At 45.9% G+C, this 20000-nt stretch overlaps 1 protein-coding gene across 1 annotated transcript in view; it reads left to right on the top strand.

Moving 5' to 3' along the window:
• Positions 1-19709, top strand: part of LOC311114616 (vacuolar protein sorting-associated protein 8 homolog) — a gene marked incomplete at its 3' end in the record, with an annotated part of 29236 nt that extends 9527 nt beyond the window's left edge. The window contains exons 9-11 of the mRNA XM_084189852.1: positions 13182-13262; positions 18924-19093; positions 19538-19709. Of these exons, the coding sequence (XP_084045978.1) occupies positions 13182-13262; positions 18924-19093; positions 19538-19709 (423 nt within the window). The remainder of the gene's footprint in view (positions 1-13181; positions 13263-18923; positions 19094-19537) is intronic.
• Positions 19710-20000: the final 291 nt, after the last annotated feature.

Genomic DNA, 20000 nt, shown 5'->3' with positions numbered 1-20000 from the left:
TCTAGTTGTGCTGTTGTTGTTGTTGTCCTGGGGCTGTGTGGGATCTGTTTGTGTTTGTGAACAGAGCCCCAGGACAAGCTTACTTAGGGGACTCTTCTCCAAGTTCATCTCTCTGTAGGTGATGGCTTTGTTATGGAAGGTTTGGGAATCGCTTCCTTTTAAGTGGTTATAGAATTTAACGGCTCTTTTCTGGATTTTGATAATTAGCGGGTATTGGCCTAATTCTGCTCTGCATGCATTATTTGGTGTTTTACGTTGTACACGGAGGATGTTTTTGCAGAATTCTGCATGCAGAGTCTCAATTTGGTGTTTGTCCCATTTTGTGAATTCTTGGTTGGTGAGCGGACCCCAGACCTCAGAACCATAAAGGGCAATGGGTTCTATAACTGATTCAAGTATTTTTAGCCAGATCCTAATTGGTATGTCAAATTGTATGTTCCTTTTGATGGCATAGAAGGCCCTTCTTGCCTTGTCTCTCAGATCGTTCACAGCTTTGTGGAAGTTACCTGTGGCGCTGATGTTTAGGCCGAGGTATGTATAGTTTTTTGTGTGCTCTAGGGCAACGGTGTCTAGATGGAATTTGTATTTGTGGTCCTGGCAACTGGACCTTTTTTGGAACACCATTATTTTTGTCTTACTGAGATTTACTGTCAGGGCCCAGGTCTGACAGAATCTGTGCAGAAGATCTAGGTGCTGCTGTAGGCCCTCCTTGGTTGGTGACAGAAGCACCAGATCGTCAGCAAACAGAAGACATTTGACTTCAGATTCTAGTAGGGTGAGGCCGGGTGCTGCAGACTGTTCTAGTGCCCTCGCCAATTCGTTGATATATATGTTGAAGAGGGTGGGGCTTAAACTGCATCCCTGTCTCACCCCACGGCCCTGTGGAAAGAAATGTGTGTGTTTTTTGCCAATTTTAACCGCACACTTGTTGTTTGTGTACATGGATTTTATAATGTCGTATGTTTTTCCCCCAACCCCACTTTCCATCAATTTGTATAGCAGACCCTCATGCCAAATTGAGTCAAAAGCTTTTTTGAAATCAACAAAGCATGAGAAGACTTTGCCTTTGTTTTGGTTTGTTTGTTTGTCAATTAGGGTGTGCAGGGTGAATACGTGGTCTGTCGTACGGTAATTTGGTAAAAAGCCAATTTGACATTTGCTCAGTACATTGTTTTCACTGAGGAAATGAACTAGTCTGCTGTTAATGATAATGCAGAGGATTTTCCCAAGGTTGCTGTTGACGCATATCCCACGGTAGTTATTGGGGTCAAATTTGTCTCCACTTTTGTGGATTGGGGTGATCAGTCCTTGGTTCCAGATGTTGGGGAAGATGCCAGAGCTAAGGATGATGTTAAAGAGTTTAAGTATAGCTAATTGAAATTTGTGGTCTGTATATTTTATCATTTCATTGAGGATACCATCAACACCACAGGACTTTTTGGGTTGGAGGGTTTGTATTTTATCCTGTAGTTCATTCAATGTAATTGGAGAATCCAGTGGGTTCTGGTAGTCTTTAATAGTTGATTCTAAGATTTGCATTTGATCATGTATATTTTTTTGCTGTTTGTTCTCTGTTATAGGGCCAAAAAGATTGGAGAAGTGGTTTACCCATACATCTCCGTTTTGGATAGATAGCTCTTCGTGTTGTTGTTTGTTTAGTGTTTTCCAATTTTCCCAGAAGTGGTTAGAGTCTATGGATTCTTCAATTACATTGAGCTGATTTCTGACATGCTGTTCCTTCTTTTTCCGTAGTGTATTTCTGTATTGTTTTAGTGATTCACCATAGTGAAGGCGTAGGCTCAGGTTTTCTGGGTCTCTATGTTTTTGGTTGGATAGGTTTCTCAATTTCTTTCTTAGGTTTTTGCATTCTTCATCAAACCATTTATCACTGTTATTACTTTTCTTTGGTTTTCTGTTAGAGATTTTTAGATTTGATAGGGAAGCTGAGAGGTCAAATATACTGTTTAGGTTTTCTACTGCCAAGTTTACACCTTCACTATTACAGTGGAACGTTTTGTCCAGGAAGTTGTCTAGAATGGATTGAATTTGTTGTTTCCTAATTGTTTTTTGGTAGGTTTCAACACTACTTTCCTTCCATCTATAGCATTTCTTAATATTATTCAGTTATTTTGGCTTTGATGCCTCATGATTGAGTATTGCTCTGTTCAAGTAGACTGTGATTTTGCTGTGGTCTGATAGGGGTGTCAGTGGGCTGACTGTGAACGCTCTGAGAGACTCTGGGTTGAGGTCAGTGATAAAGTAGTCTACAGTACTACTGCCAAGAGATGAGCTATAGGTGTACCTACCATAGGAGTCCCCTCGAAGCCTACCATTGACTATGTACATACCCAGTGTGCGACAGAGCTGCAGGAGTCGTGACCCATTTTTGTTGGTTATGTTGTCGTAGTTGTGCCTAGGGGGGCATATGGGGGAGGGAATGCTGTCACCTCCAGGTAGGTGTTTGTCCCCCTGTGTGCTGAGGGTGTCAGGTTCTTGTCCAGTTCTGGCATTTAGGTCGCCACAGACTAGTACATGTCCCTGGGTCTGGAAATTATTGATTTCCCCCTCCAGGATGGAGAAACTGTCTTCATTAAAGTATGGGGATTCTAGTGGGGGGATATAGGTAGCACACAGGAGGACATTTTTCTCAGTTGAGATAATTTCCTTTTGAATTTCTAACCAAATGTAAAATGTTCCTGTTTTGATTAATTTAATAGAGTGAGTTAGGTCTGCTCTATACTAAATTAGCATACCCCCTGAGTCCCTTCCCTGTTTCACACCTGGTAGTTTGGTGGATGGGACTACCAGCTCTCTGTAACCTAGAGGGCAACCAGTGGGTCCGTCTCCTCTATACCATGTTTCTTGTAGGATGACAATGTCTGTATTTCCGATTTCTTTGGTGAAGTCCAGATTCCTGCTCTTTAGGCCAAAGGCAGATGACCTCAGGCCTTGGATATTCCAGGATGAAATAGTGAAGGCTTTGTGTTCCATAAAGTGTCTAATGTTGTTGGTTGTGTGGTTTGGCCTCAGGCCAGTAATTGTGAGCAGAGCCTGCTGAGCATCTGGTACATGCCATTGGCTTGGGCTAGTGTAAGAGTGGGTGTTGGGCCTGTTTGCCTGCTCACGGCCTGGGCGTATGTGTGACTTTCATGTTGAGGCCCTCTTTGTGGGAGTGGGGGGCTTGGGGTGGGTAGGAGGGGCATAGGTCTGATCTGAGGGGGCCTAAATGGGGTGTGGGCATGGTTGACTTGGGGGGGAGTTAATTGGTTGGGGTGGGGGTGTAGATGTGGTTGATGGTGCTGTGGTCTGGATGTAGGTCCTCTCTGCGGGGGTCCTCCATGTGTAGGTCCTGGGGGGGGTCCCGCAGGTCTGGGAGAGTGTCTCGCTGGTCTGGGCGGGGTGTCTGTTGATCTGTTGCTCCTGTGTGAGGTGTTGGGTCTGCGGTTGAGGGCGATATCCTTTAGGGTCCGGGCGAAGGTGGGCACTGCTGCCTTGTATAGGTGGACCTGGTCGTAAAGGCTGTTCACGTCCAGGGTGGAGTGGTGGGCCAGGAAGACATTTGGTTTTGATGCACAGTCACGGGAAATACTTGCGTTTACCCGCTGTATGGTAGCAGGGTGGAAGTCTTTTCGTGGTAACAGGGTTGAGATAACCACTTGTGCGTTGGGGAAAGTAGAAGAAGCTTTTTCTATCACGCCCTTGAGTGATGTGGCCACCCTTTCCTGCTGTGTTCTCAGGTCGTTTGTGCCTGTGTGTATTATTATGTGGCTGGGTGATCCTAGTCGGTCCTTAGACTCTCTCTATCCATCTCTCTCACCTCTCTCTCTATCCATCTCTCTATCCATCTCTCTCTCTATCATCACTCTCTCTATCATCTCTCTCTCTCTCCATCTCTCTTTCTCTTTCTCCCAAAGTTCAGACACAACGATATGATATGTGTATGTATATACACTCCCATTCCAAAGTTTGGGGTCACTTAGAAATGTCCTTGTTTTCGAAAGAAAAGCAATTTTTGGGTCCATTAAAATAACATCAAATTGATCAGAAATACAGTGTAGACATTGTTAAAGTTATAAATGGCTATTGTAGCTGGAAACGGCAGATTTTTAATGGAATATCTACATAGGCGTACAGAGGCCCATTATCAGCAACCATGAGTCCTGTGTTCCAATGGCACGTTGTGTTTGCTAATCCAAGTTTATCATTTTAAAAGGCTAATTGCACATTAGCACATAATAATTTGCAATTATGTTAGCACAGCTGAAAACTGTTGTGCTGATTAAAGAAGCAATAAATCTGGCCTTCTTGAGACTAGTTGAGTATCTGGAGCATCAGCAATTGTGGGTTCGATTACAGGATCAAAATGGCCAGAAACAAAGAACTTCTTCTGAAACTCGTCAGTCTATTCTTGTTCTGAGAAATGAAGGCTATTCCATGCGAGAAATTGCCAAGAAACTGAAGATCCCGTACAACGCTGTGTACTACTCTCTTCACAGAACAGCACAAACTGGCTCTAACCAGAATAGAAAGAGGAGTGGGAGGCCCTGGTACACAACTGAGCAAGATGACAAATACATTAGAGTGTCTAGTTTGAGAAACAGACGCCTCACAGGTCCTCAACTGGCAGCTTCATTAAATGGTACCCGCAAAACACCAGTCTCAACGTCAACAGTGAAGAGGCGACTCCGGGATGCTGACCTTGTAGGCAGAGTTGCAAAGAAAAAGCCATATCTCAGACTGGCCAATAAAAATAAAATATTAAGATGGGCAAAAGAACACAGACACTGGACAGAGGAAGATTGGAAAAAAGCGTTATGGACAGACAAATCGAAGTTTGAGGTGTTCGGATCACAAAGAAGAACATTTGTGAGACGCAGACCAAATAAAAAGATGCTGGAGGAGTGCTTGATGCCATCTGCCAAGCATGGTGGAGGCAATGTGATGGTCTGGGGGTGCTTTGGTGGTGGTAAAGTGGGAGATTTGTACAGGGTAAAAGGGATCTTGAAGAAGGAAGGCTATCACTCCATTTTGCAACGCCATGCCATACCCTGTGGACGGCTCTTGATTTGAGTCAATTTCCTCCTACAACAGGACAATGACCCAAAGCACAGCTCCAAACTATGCAATAACTATTCAGGGATAAAGCAGTCAGCTGGTATTCTGTCTATAATGGAGTGGCCAGCACAGTCACCGGATCTCAACCCTATTGAGCTGTTGTGGGAGCAGCTTGACCGTATGGTACGTAAGAAGTGCCCATCAAGCCAATCCAACTTGTGGGAGGTGCTTCAGGAAGCATGGGGTGAAATCTCTTCAGATTACCTCAACAAATTGACTAGAATGCCAAAGGTCTGCAAGGCTGTAACTGCTGCAAATGGAGGATTCTTTGACGAAAGCAAAGTTTGAAGGACACTATTATTTATATTAAAAATCATTAACCTTGTCAGTGACTACATTTCCTATATTTCCTATTCAAACTAATTTCATGTATGTTTTCATGGAAAACAAGGACATTTCTAAGTGACCCCAAACTTTTGAACAGTAGTGTATAACGGTATGATATGTGTATATACAGTGAGGGAAAAAAGTATTTGATCCCCTGCTGATTTTGTACGTTTGCCCACTGACAAAGAAATGATCAGTCTATAATTTTAATGATAGGTTTATTTGAACAGTGAGAGATAGAATAACAACAACAAAATCCAGAAAAACGCATGTCAAAAATGTTCTCAATTGATTTGCATCTTAATGAGGGAAATAAGTATTTGACCCCTCTGCAAAACATGACTTAGTACTTGGTGGCAAAACCCTTGTTGGCAATCACAGAGGTCAGATGTTTCTTGAAGTTGGCCACCAGGTTTGCACACATCTCAGGAGGGATTTTGTCCCACTCCTCTTTGCAGATCTTCTCCAAGTCATTAAGGTTTTGAGGCTGATGTTTGGCAACTCGAACCTTCAGCTCCCTCCACAGATTTTCTATGGGATTAAGGTCTGGAGACTGGCTAGGCCACTCCAGGACATTAATGTGCTTCTTCTTGAGCCACTCCTTTGTTGCCTTGGCCGTGTGTTTTGGGTCATTGTCATGCTGGAATACCCATCCACGACCCATTTTCAATGCCCTGGCTGAGGGAAGGAGGTTCTCACCCAAGATTTGACGGTACATGGCGCTGTCCATCGTCCCTTTGATGCGGTGAAGTTGTCCTGTCCCCTTAGCAGAAAAACACCCCCAAAGCATAATGTTTCCACCTCCATGTTTGACGGTGGGGTTGGTGTTCTTGGGGTCATAGGCAGCATTCCTCTTCCTCCAAACACGGCGAGTTGAGTTGATGCCAAAGAGCTCGATTTTGGTCTCATCTGACCACAACACTTTCACCCAGTTCTCCTCTGAATCATTCAGATGTTCATTGGCAAACTTCAGACGGGCATGTATATGTGCTTTCTTGAGCAGGGGGACTTTGTGGGCGCTGCAGGATTTCAGTCCTTCACGGCGTAGTGTGTTACCAATTGTTTTCTTGGTGACTATGGTCCCAGCTGCCTTGAGATCATTGACAAGATCCTCCCTTGTAGTTCTGGGCTGATTCCTCACCGTTCTCATGATCATTGCAACTCCACGAGGTGAGATCTTGCATGGAGCCCCAGGCCGAGGGAGATTGACAGTTATTTTGTGTTTCTTCCATTTGCGAATAATCGCACCAACTGTTGTCACCTTCTCACCAAGCTGCTTGGTGATGGTTTTGTAGCCCATTCCAGCCTTGTGTAGGTCTACAATCTTGTCCCTGACATCCTTGGAGAGCTCTTTGGTCTTGGCCATGGTGGAGAGTTTGGAATCTGATTGATTGATTGCTTCTGTGGACAGGTGTCTTTTATACAGGTAACAAGCTGAGATTAGGAGCACTCCCTTTAAGAGTGTGCTCCTAATCTCAGCTCGTTACCTGTATAAAAGACACCTGGGAGCCAGAAATCTTTCTGATTGAGAGGGGGTCAAATACTTATTTCCCTCATTAAAATGCAAATCAATTTATAACATTTTTGACATGCGTTTTTCTGGATCTTTTTGTTGTTATTCTGTCTCTCACTGTTCAAATAAACCTACCATTAAAATTATAGACTGATAATTTCTTTGTCAGTGGGAAAATTTACAAAATCAGCAGGGGATCAAATACCTTTTTCCCTCATACAGTATCTCACAAAAGTGAGTACACACCTCACATTTTTGTAAATATTTGAGTATATCTTTTCACTGAAGAAATGACACTTTGTTACAATGTAAAGTAGTGAGTGTACAGCTTGTATAACAGTGTAAATTTGCTGTCCCCTCAAAATAACTCAACACAGCCATTAATGTCTAAACCGCTGGCAACAAAAGTGAAAATGTCCAAATTGGGCCCAAAGTGTCAATATTTTGTGTGGCCACCATCATTTTCCAGCACTGCCTTAACCCTCTTGGGCATGGAGTTCACCAGAGCTTCACAGGTTGCCACTGGAGTCCTCTTCCACTCCTCCATGACGACATCGCGGAGCTGGTGGATGTTAGAGACCTTGCACTCCTCCACCTTCCGTTTGAGGATGCCCCACAGATATTCAATAGGGTTTAGGTCTTGAGACATGCTTGGCCAGTCCATCACCTTTACCCTCAGCTTCTTTAGCAAGGCAGTGGTCGTCTTGGAGGTGTGTTTGGGGTCGTTATCATGTTGGAATACTGCCCTGCGGCCCAGTCTCCGAAGGGAGGGGATCATGCTCTGCTTCAGTATGTCACAGTACATGTTGGCATTCATGGTTCCCTCAATGAACTGTAGCTCCCCAGTGCTGGCAGCACTCATGCAGCCCCAGACCATGACACTCCCACCACCATGCTTGACTGTAGGTAAGACACACTTGTCTTTGTACTCCTCACCTGGTTGCCGCCACACACGCTTGACACCATCTGAACCAAATAAGTTTATCTTGGTCTCATCAGACCACAGGACATGGTTCACGTAATCCATGTCCTTAGTCTGCTTGTCTTCAGCAAACTGTTTGCGGGCTTTCTTGTGCATCATCTTTAGAAGAGGCTTCCTTCTGGGGTGACAGCCATGCAGACCAATTTGATGCAGTGTGCGGCGTATGGTCTGAGCACTGACAGGCTGACCCCCCACCCCTTCAACCTCTGCAGCAATGCTGGCAGCACTCATACGTCTATTTCCCAAAGACAACCTCTGGATATGACGCTGAGCACGTGCACTCAACTTCTTTGGTCGACCATGGCGAGGCCTGTTCTGAGTGGAACCTGTCCTGTTAAACCGCTGTATGGTCTTGGCCACCGTGCTGCAGCTCAGTTTCAGAGTCTTGGCAATCTTCTTATAGCCCAGGCCATCTTTATGTAGAGCAACAATTCTTTTTTTCAGATCCTCAGAGTTCTTTGCCATGAGGTGCCATGTTGAACTTCCAGTGACCAGTATGAGGGAGTGTGAGGGGGATGACACCAAATGTAACGCACCTACTCCCCATTCACACCTGAGACCTTGTAACACTAACGAGTCACATGACACCGGGGAGGGAAAATGGCTAATTGGGCCCAATTTGGACATTTTCACTTAGGTGTGTACTCACTTTTGTTGCCAGCGGTTTAGACATTAATGGCTGTGTGTTGAGTTATTTTGACTGGACAGCAAATTTACACTGTTATACAAGCTGTACACTCACTACTTTACATTGTAGCAAAGTGGCATTTCTTCAGTGTTGTCACATGAAAAGATATACTCAAATATTTACAAAAATGTGAGGGGTGTACTCACTTTTGTGAGATACTGTATAACGGTATGATTGTCAAATGCTTGCCTGCCGACAGTACTTAGCACCTCTGAACAGGGTTGTCACACAGCAATGACCTTGAAGTCGTCAGCCACTCAGCCTTGTTATAATTCTCCAAACCAGAAGGTGGCAGTAGCGTTGTTTGGCAATGCATATCTGTGCGTATTGCTTAACCAACAATGCAGTTTTTTAAAGAAAAAATGTAAAAGAAAAAAGTGTTAATTAAAGAAAAAGAAAAAGCAAATTGCTAAAGAGCAGCAGTAAAATAAAATAACAGTAGGGAGGCTATATACAGGGGGGTACCGGTACAGAGTCAATGTGCGGGGGCTCCGGCTAGTCGAGGTAATTGAGGTCATATGTACATGTGGGTAGAGTAAAAGTGACTATGTAGTAAACAGAGACATAAATAGTAAACAGAGTAGCAGCAGTGTAAAAGAGGGGTGGGTTGGGGGGGCAGTGTGAATAGTCAGGGTAGCCATGATTAGCTGTTCAGGAGTCTTATGGCTTGGGGGTAGAAGCTGTTGAGAAGCCTTTTGGACCTAGACTTGGCGCTCCGGTACCGCTTGCCATGTGGTAGCAGAGAGAACAGTCTATGATTAGGGTGGCTTGAGTCTTTGACAATTTGTAGGGCCTTCCTTTGACACCGCCTTGTATAGAGGTCCTGGATGGCAGGAAGCTTGGCCCCAGGGATGTACTGGGCCGTAGACACTACCCCCTGTAGTGCCTTGCGGTCGGAGGCCGAGCAGTTGCCATACCAGGTGGTGATGCAACCAGTCAGGATGCTCTCGATGGTGCAGCTGTAGAACTTTTTGAGGATCTGAGGACCCATGCCAAATCTTTTCAGTCTCCTGAGGGGGAATAGGTTTTGTCGTGCCCTCTTCACAACTGTCTTTGTGTGTTTGGACCATGATAGTTTGTTGGTGATGTGGACACCAAGGAACTTGAAGCTCTCAACCTGTTCCACTACAGCCCCGTCGATGAGAATGGGGGCGTGCTCAGTCCTCTTTTTTTTCCTGTAGTCCACAATCATCTCCTTTGTTTTGATCACGTTGAGGGAGAGGTTGTTATCCTGGCACCACATGGCCAGGTCTCTGACCTCCTCCCTATAGGCTGTCTCATCGTTGTCGGTCATCAGGCCTACCACTGTTGTGTCGTCGGCAAACTTAATGATGGTGTTGGAGCCGTGCCTGGCCATGCAGTCATGGGTGAACAGGGAGTACAGGAGGGGACTGAGCACGCACCCCTGAGGGGCCCCCGTGTTGAGGATCAGCGTGGCAGATGTGTTGTTACCTACCCTTACCACCTGGGGGCGGCCCGTCAGGAAGTCCAGGATCCAGTTGCAGAGGGAGGTGTTTAGTCCCAGGATCCTTAGCTTAGTAATGAGCTTTGAGGGCACTATGGTGTTGAACGCTGAGCTGTAGCCAATGAATAGCATTCTCACGTAGGTGTTCCTCTTGTCCAGGTGGGAAAGGGCAGTGTGGAGTTTAATAGAGATTGCATCATCTTTGGATCTGTTGGGGCAGTATGCAAATTGGTGTGGGTCTAGGGTTTCTGAGATAATGGTGTTGATGTGAGCCATGACCAGCCTTTCAAAGCACTTCATGGCTACAGACGTGAGTGCTACGGGTCGGTAGTCATTTAGGCAGGTTATCTTAGTGTCCTTGGGCACAGGGACTATTGTGGTCTCCTTGAAACATGTTGGTATTACAGACTCAGTCAGGGACATGTTGAAAATGTCAGTGAAGACACTTGCCAGTTGGTCAGCACATGCTCGGAGTACACGTCCTGGTAATCCGTCTGGCCCTGCAACCTTGTGAATGTTGACCTGCTTAAAAGTCTTACTCACATCGGCTACGGAGAGCGTGATCGCATAGTCATCCGGAACAGCTGATGCTCTCATGCATGCTTCAGTGTTGCTTGCCTCGAAGCGAGCATAGAAGTGATTTAGCTCGTCTGGTAGGCTTGTGTCACTGTGCAGTTTGCGGCTATGCTTCCCTTTTGAAGTCTGTAATAGTTTTCAAGCCCTGCCACATCCGACGAGCGTCAGAGCCGGTTTAGTACGATTCAATCTTAGTCCTGTATTGACTCTTAGCCTGTTTGATGGTTCGTCGGAGGGCATAGCGGGATTTCTTATAAGCTTACTTAGCAAGGTGACGAAGAAACATTTTAATTCACTCTCCATAGTCCCTGACTGCCAGTGCCAGCCCATATCCAAATGTTTAGCTAGCTAACTAACGTTAGCATATTCGCTAGCTAGCACAACATAGCTAGCTAAGGACACTGCACTAACTCGGCAGCTAACACAGGCAGCTGTTTCATGGAAACCAGCTAATCTATTGTGATTTAATGATAATGTCAATACTAGTGGTTAGCTAGCTTGGAGGAAGTATTTAGTGTTGTGTGCATTGTGTCTGTGCACTTAGCTAGCTACCATCCCATAGCCTACATTGCATATCAAGTGTGATTAGCTCGTCCGTACGGAGAAAATGCACTCTTTTTTTGTTCATTTTTTTGTCTCCCCACGTGGGGGTTTGTGCTCTCTGATTGGCTCAAAGTTAAGTTTTTGGCCGCTGACGAGCATTGGTATTTTACAAGTAGAATCGGTAGGTTTGTCGCTACCAGGTCGGCACGCAGCAGGTTCCGCTTTTGTTCTAGCAAGAGAAGGTATGGTATGTGTGTGCATTTATCGGCAGTCTATCGACAGGGATATTCTCAGTGGGTTTCATTCTTTACAAGTAACATTTTTGATAACTGTGCACCAGTGGCATTTTGCACATTAGTTGTTCACATTAAGGTGATAAATTAAACATGATTTTAAAAAATATATGTTTAACGTGTAATTAAAAGTATAACATTATTCAGTTGGAAAATGAACATCAACATTTGCAAAAGCTAAATATGAGGAACAACATATTATGAATAAAAACTTCAGCTGCACAAAAGGATGCTGGGTAATATGCGCAAATAAAATTCACATACATACTTTGTTGAAAGTATACTTAAATATATTTTGTCGACATTCAAGTTAAATATGTCCACCAGCGATGTTTGAACTTTTCCTGTTGAATAGCAATATCCCAAGTATAAATACAGTAAAGTACACACACTAAAGCGTAAAAACATATGTTTTGAGCAAAACAGTGTTTTTTTAGACAACTGCAAACTTCAAGGAGTTGGTCTGATAGGAATCTGTGATGTCATCGGTCTCTCCCCCTCGCTTGAGGAGCAATAGAGAACTTGAGCCATGTAATGACATACCTGGACCACCTATTGAGATGTGCCTTTTGTTAAGTAAATCAGGTGTTAAATAAGCTGGAGGCTCCTTTTCAGTGCATTTTAAATGAATATACTGAATTACATTTAAAGTGTATGAAATTGATTACACCTTTTAATAAGTGTGTTTCAGTGTAATGATAGTGAACTATAGTCTACTAAAAGACTGAAAAACAATGAATTTAAAAAACACTTTTCAGTGTAATAGTAGTATATGTATAGTATATTTCAGATATACTACACAAGTACATCTCGTATTTGACGTATATTATATGAATTTGTAGTATATTTAAGTATACTTCAGTATACTTGTCATTTATTAAATGTGGTCCTCTGTAGCTCAATTGGTAGAGCATGGCGCTTGTAACGCCAGGGTAGTGGGTTGGATCCCCGGGACCACCCATATGTAAAAATGTATGCACACATGACTGTAAGTCGCTTTGGATAAAAGCGTCTGCTAAATGGCATATTATTATTATTATTATTATTATTATTATTATTGTCTAGATGAGTGTATGTGCGTCAGCAGCTTCTCAGCAGGCTGAACCATGATTACTAACACCTCACTAACCTCCCCACAGGGGACCACTCTGCACCTCCACAAGCAGCCCGCTGTGTGTGTGTGTACCTGTTCTCTTTCCTTATGTTGTGTGTGTTAGAGTCGTGCAAAGAGTGTGTGTGTACCTATTCTCTCTCTCTCTCTCTCTCTCTCTCTCTCTCTCTCTCTCTCTCTCTCTCTCTCTCTCTCTCTCTCTCTCTCTCTCTCTCTCTCTCTCTCTCTCTCTCTCTCTCTCTCTCTCTCTCTCTCTCACTAGCATTCTAGTTTGCTCTGTTTTTTTGTTTGTTCTTTCCAATGTGTCAAGTAATTCTCTTTTTGTTTTCTCATGATTTGGTTGGGTCTAATTGGGTTGTTGTTGTTGTTGTTGTCCTGGGGCTGTGTGGGGTCTGTTTGTGTTTGTGAACAGAGCCCCAGGACAAGCTTACTTAGGGGACTCTTCTCCAAGTTCATCTCTCTGTAGGTGATGGCTTTGTTATGGAAGGTTTGGGAATCGCTTCCTTTTTAAGTGGTTATAGAATCTTTATGGACTCTCTCTCTCTCTCTCTCTCTCTCTGTGTCTCAGGATCCTGTGTATGGTAAAGGGAAGCTAGCTGAGATACAAGGCCTTATTCTGGGTATGCTGGAGACCTTCAACTATGAACAGGTAACTGTGTGTGTGTGTGTGTGTCCCTGTTGTTGACTGACAGAAGGGTGTATGTGTGAGAGAGAGTAACTACTGAAGCTCAACCCTAGTGGGGCTGGGTGTTCATTTCAGTGTTTTTACAGACGCCTCCACTCACACTCACCGTTGATTAGTGTGTGTCCTGCTCATACAAGGTGCGTGTGTGCGTGTGTGCGTGTGTGTGTGTGCGTGTGTGCGTGCGTCAGACTCACAGTTAATTAGCCTGTGTCCTGCCCAGACGAAGCTGGATTAATTAACACTTGTTAAGGCCTCTCTCTCCTCCCTCCCTCCATCATTCCAGCGCTCCACCTTTCTTTTGATCAAGTCTAGAGTGTTTTCCTTTATGTGTGTTTGAATAATGTGTATGTTGTACTATATGATATAATTGTATATGTCTGAGATTTTTTGAGTATGTGTGTGTGTGTGTGTGTGTGTGTGTGTGCACTCTTATCAATGTAACACATTCCTGTCTGGTGCAGTGCAGTCTCTCCAGGAGCTAGCCAAGCAAGGGTTACTGTAGCTAAATCTTAACACACCCACCCACACACATACATATACACACACATACAGTACATTCGGAAAGTATTCAGACCACTTGACTTTTTCCACATTTTGTTACGTTAGTCTTATTCTAAAATGTATTAAATAGTTTTTTTTCCGTCATCAATCTACACACAATTCCCCATAATGATAAAGCAAAAACAGGTTTTTAGAAATGTATTCAGACCCTTTACTCAGTACTTTGTTGAAGCACCTTTGGCAGCGATTACAGCATCAAGTCTTCTTGTCCTGTTGTAAGGTGAACCTTACCAGTCTGAGGTCCTGAGCGCTCTGGAGCAGGTTGTCATCAAGGATCTCTCTGTACTTTGCTCTGTTCATCTTTGCCTTGATCCTGGCTAGTCTCCCAGTCCCTGCCACTGAAAAACATCCCCACAGTATGATGCTGCCACCACCATGCTTCACCGTAGGGATAGTGCCAGGTTTCCTCCAGACGTGACGCTCGGCATTCAGGCCAGAGAGTTAAATCTTGGTTTCATCACACCAGAGAATCTTGTCTCTTTTTCTTTTGGCTCCCGAGTGGCGCAGCGGTCTAAGGCACTGCATCTCAGTGCTAGAGGCGTCACTACAGACCTTGGTTCAATTCCAGGCTGTATCACAACCGGCCGTGATTGGGAGTCACATAGGGCGGCGCACAATTGGCTTAGCATCGTCCAGGGTATGCCGGGGTAGGCCGTCATTGTAAATAACAATTTGTTCTTAACTGACTTGCCTAGTTAAATAAAGGTCAAATATTTTTTTTTTAAATGGTCTGAGAGTCCTTTAGGTGCCTTTTGGCAAACTCCATGTGGGCTGTCATGTGCCTTTTACTGAGGAGTGGCTTCCGTCTGGCCACTCTACCATAAAGGCCTGATTGGTGGAGTGCTGCAGAGATGGTTGTCCTTCTGGAAGGTTCTCCCATCTCCACAGAGGAACTCTGGAGCTCTGTTAGAGTGACCATCGGGTTCTTGGTCACCTCCCTGACCAAGGCCCTTCTCCCTCGATTGCTCAGTTTGACCTGCGGCCAGCTCTAGGAAGAGTCTTGGTGGTTTCAAACTTCTTCCATTTAAGTATGATGGAGGCAGCTGTGTTCTTGGGGACCTTCAATGCTGCAGACATTTGTTGGTACCCTTCCCCAGATCTGTGCCTCGACACAATCCTGTCTCGGAGCTCTACGGACAATTCCTTCGACCTCATGGCTTGGTTTTACGCTCTGACATGCACTGTCAACTGTGGGACCTTTATATAGACAGGTGTGTGCCTTTCCAAATCATGTCCAATTAATTGAATTTACCACAGGTGGACTCCAAGTTGTAGAAACATCTCAAGGATGATCAATGGAAACAGGATGCATCTGAGCTCAATTTCGAGTCTCATAGCAAAGGTTCTGAATACTTATGTAAATAAGGTATTTCAGTTTTCTAAAAACCTATTTTCGCTTTGTCATTATGTGGTATTGTTTGTAGATTTATGAAGATTTTTATTTATTTAATCAATTTTAGAACAAGGCTGTAACGTAACAAAATGTGGAAAAAGTCAAGGGGTCTGAATACTTTCCGATGGCACTGTATACACACACACACACACACACACACACACACACACATACACACACCCCACTCTCACTCACTCACGTACACACACACACATGCCCTCCCCTCCCCTCCCCTCCCCTCCCCTCCCCTCCCCCCCCCCCCTCCCCTCCCCTCCCCTCCCCTCCCCTCCCCTCCCTGGTGTATATCAGCAGCATGCATTATTTAGCTGGCTGTACTGTAACTCTCCCACTGTTCATTATTATCTGCTAATCACACAGCCTACATTATACATGATCTCTCACACACATATCAAACGCACAAGCACACATACACACACTCCTGTTGACACTGGGATACAGGTGGCTTCCAGAGAACACCATCTACCATACACGTACATACTGTACCAGAGATACTCCTGTTGACACTGGGATACAGGTGGCTTCCAGAGAACACCATCTACCATACACTTACATACTATACCAGAGATACTCCTGTTGACACTGGGATACAGGTGGCTTCCAGAGAACACCATCTACCATACACTTACATACTATACCAGAGATACTCCTGTTGACACTGGGATACAGGTGGCTTCCAGAGAACACCATCTACCATACACTTACATACTATACCAGAGATACTCCTGTTGACACTGGGATACAGGTGGCTTCCAGAGAACACCATCTACCATACACTTACATACTATACCAGAGATACTCCTGTTGACACTGGGATACAGGTGGCTTCCAGAGAACACCATCTACCATACACGTACATACTGTACCAGAGATACTCCTGTTGACACTGGGATACAGGTGGCTTCCAGAGAACACCATCTACCATACACGTACATACTATACCAGAGACACTCCTTGAACATACACATATATAACGGTTGTTCAGATATACACACTCACACACACTCACACACTCCATGCACCACACCCACGACCACACAGTCTGCCAGAGAGCTGATGAAACCCAGTCTGCCAGAGAGCTGATGAAACCCAGTCTGCCAGAGAGCTGATGAAACCCAGTCTGCCAGAGAGCTGATGAAACCCAGTCTGCCAGAGAGCTGATGAAACCCAGTCTGCCAGAGAGCTGATGAAACCCAGTCTGCCAGAGAGCTGATGAAACCCAGTCTGCCAGAGAGCTGATGAAACCCAGTCTACCAGAGAGCTGATGAAACCCAGTCTGCCAGAGAGCTGATGAAACCCAGTCTACCAGAGAGCTGATGAAACCCAGTCTGCCAGAGAGCTGATGATACCCAGTCTGCCAGAGAGCTGATGATACCCAGTCTGCCAGAGAGCTGATGAAACCCAGTCTGCCAGAGAGCTGATGATACCCAGTCTGCCAGAGAGCTGATGAAACCCAGTCTGCCAGAGAGCTGATGAAACCCAGTCTGCCAGAGAGCTGATGAAACCCAGTCTGCCAGAGAGCTGATGAAACCCAGTCTGCCAGAGAGCTGATGAAACCCAGTCTGCCAGAGAGTTGATGAAACATTGTGAAACAAGTAGCACACACACCTGTTTCTCTCCAGCTCACTCAGGCAGAACTGGTTGAATTCACTGAGGGATGAAATGCTAGACTTTTCCTTTGAAGCTAAAGCTACTTTCACAGATATCTCTCCTCTCCTTGTGTCCCAAATGGCACCCTATTCCCTTTAAAGTGCACTAGTCAAAAGTAGTACATTATAGTACATAGGGACTAGGGTGCCATTTGGGACACAGACCTCTCCTCACTCTTTTTCTTCCTCCCTCCTCTCCTCCCTCCTCTCTCTCCTCTCCTCCCTCCTTGCCCCTCCCTCCTCTCCCTCCTCTCCTCTCCCTCCTCGCCTCTCCTCTCCTCTCCTCCCTCCCCTCTCTCACTCCTCTCCTCTCCTCTCCTCTCCTCTCCTCTCCTCTCCTCTCCTCTCCTCTCCTCTCCTCTCCTCTCCTCTCCTCTCCTCTCCTCTCCTCTCCTCTCCTCTCCTCTCCTCTCCTCTCCTCTCCTCTCCTCTCCTCTCCTCTCCTCTCCTCTCCTCTCCTCTCCTCTCCTCTCCTCTCCTCTCCTCTCCTCTCCTCTCCTCTCCTCTCCTCTCCTCTCCTCTCCTCTCCTCTCCTCTCCTCTCCTCTCCTCTCCTCTCCTCTCCTCTCCACTCCACTCCACTCCACTCCACTCCACTCCACTCCACTCCACTCCACTCCACTCCACTCCACTCCACTCCACTCCACTCCACTCCACTCCACTCCACTCCACTCCACTCCACTCCACTCCACTCCACTCCACTCCAGTCCAGTCCAGTCCAGTCCAGTCCAGTCTGCTCTGACCTTGAGAAATGGCAGGACTGTCAATAGGAGGAGAAGTGAAGAGCTCTCAGCTTTGCCTCTCCCAAATTGCAGTGAAATAGAGTGGTGTGTGTGTGTGTGTGTGAACTAGCGCGTGGTACTGTGTCCATGGCAGGCCTCTTCTCTCCCTCCCTGAGGCCTCCAGTACTATTTAACATGCTGAGAGAGGACAGGGTGACTGGTGGGTTGTACAGTACTATTTAACATGCTGAGAGAGGACAGGGTGACTGGTGGGTTGTACAGTACTATTTAACATGCTGAGAGAGGACTATTTAACATGCTGAGAGAGGACAGGGTGACTGCTGGGTTGTACAGTACTATTTAACATGCTGAGAGAGGACAGGGTGACTGGTGGGTTGTACAGTACTATTTAACATGCTGAGAGAGGACAGGGTGACTGGTGGGTTGTACAGTACTATTTAACATGCTGAGGGAGGACAGGGTGACTGGTGGGTTGTACAGTACTATTTAACATGCTGAGAGAGGACAGGGTGACTGGTGGGTTGTACAGTACTATTTAACATGCTGAGAGAGGACAGGGTGACTGGTGGGTTGTACAGTACTATTTAACATGCTGAGAGAGGACAGGGTGACTGGTGGGTTGTACAGTACTATTTAACATGCTGAGAGAGGACAGGGTGACTGGTGGGTTGTACAGTACTATTTAACATGCTGAGAGAGGACAGGGTGACTGGTGGGTTGTACAGTACTATTTAACATGCTGAGAGAGGACAGGGTGACTGGTGGGTTGTACAGTACTATTTAACATGCTGAGAGAGGACAGGGTGACTGGTGGGTTGTACAGTACTATTTAACATGCTGAGAGGGGACAGGGTGACTGGTGGGTTGTACAGTACTATTTAACATGCTGAGAGAGGACAGGGTGACTGGTGGGGTTGTACAGTACTATTTAACATGCTGAGAGAGGACAGGGTGACTGGTGGGTTATACAGTACTATTTAACATGCTGAGAGAGGACAGGGTGACTGGTGGGTTGTACAGTACTATTTAACATGCTGAGAGAGGACAGGGTGACTGGTGGGTTGTACAGTACTATTTAACATGCTGAGAGAGGACAGGGTGACTGACATTTTGTGTAAATGTATGATTCTGTGAAAAATAATTTCATGGGGAAGAAAACAATACATCTAGCCAGTCTCTTTCAAACATTTGTCAAGAGCACAAACTGATCTGGAAACAGGCTACAATAAATCTAATCAAAAAAATATCTACCCTCCCCCCAGACATTACTGGAGACCACCACCAGTCTGTTGAACCATGACCTCCACTGGTCCCTGTCTCATCTGCGAGCGGCGGTCAGCAGGGGGCTCCACCCCCGTCAGGACCACTGTAACATCTGTCTCCAGCAGTACAAGAGACGCCACGACAGCCCAGAGGAAATCATCATATTCAGGTAATCACCAGGGTTGCAACGTAACAACATTCAGATAGAAATGTGTTATCTAGAACCGGTACTGACTGTCATGTTCTGATAGAGTATGAATGGTGTCAGATATATTTACAGGACAATGTTCTGAACCTATCACCTCACTGAACATTTCCCAGGGTGGTGCTGTAGTGGAGGATCTACACACGGTAATGCTGTTAACACCTTTTGGATATCTGTGTGTGTGTGTCTGTTTGTGTGTGTGTGTGTGTCTATGTCTCTGTGTGTGTGTGTCTCTGTGTGTGCCTCTGTCTCTGTGTGTGTGTGTGTCTGTCTCTGTGTGTGTCTCTGTCTCTGTGTGTGTCTCTGTCTCTGTGTGTGTGTGTGTGTGTCTCTGTGTGTGTGTGTGTCTCTGTGTGTGTGTGTGTGTGTGTGTGTGTGTGTGTGTGTGTGTGTGTGTGTGTATTGTAGCTGCGGCCACCTGTACCACTGCCAGTGTCTGCAGCGGAAGGGGAGTGGCCATGTGGGCCACAGGCTACTGCAGGCCTGGAGCTGCTACAAGTGTACCTCCTCCCAGGGAGGGAGGGGCGGGGACAGGGTCACCACGGAGACCGGGAGGGGGCGGAGCACCTCCCTCGCACAGGTCAGTCAGTGACATCACACAGAGTATGACCTCTGACCTGTTAATGGGGTGGATTGGTTGGTTGGTCGTGTGTGTGTTATTTTATAGTTGCTGCTCGTGAGAGAGGGAGGGGAGAGTGGGGGTGGGGGAGGGGAGAGTGGAGGAGAGGGAGAGTGGGGGTGGGGGAGGGGAGAGGGAGGGGAGAGTGGAGGAGAGGGAGAGTGGGGGGGGGGAGGGGAGAGGGAGAGTGGAGGAGAGGGAGAGTGGTGGAGGGGAGAGGGAGGGGAGAGTGGGGGTGAGGGAGGGGAGAGT

Source organism: Coregonus lavaretus (assembly GCF_964263955.1).
Source record: "Coregonus lavaretus genome assembly, contig: HAP1_SCAFFOLD_6976, whole genome shotgun sequence".
Taxonomy (NCBI): domain Eukaryota; kingdom Metazoa; phylum Chordata; class Actinopteri; order Salmoniformes; family Salmonidae; genus Coregonus; species Coregonus lavaretus.
Note: the sequence above shows the minus strand (reverse complement) of the source record. Positions and strands in the feature narration are given on the sequence as shown.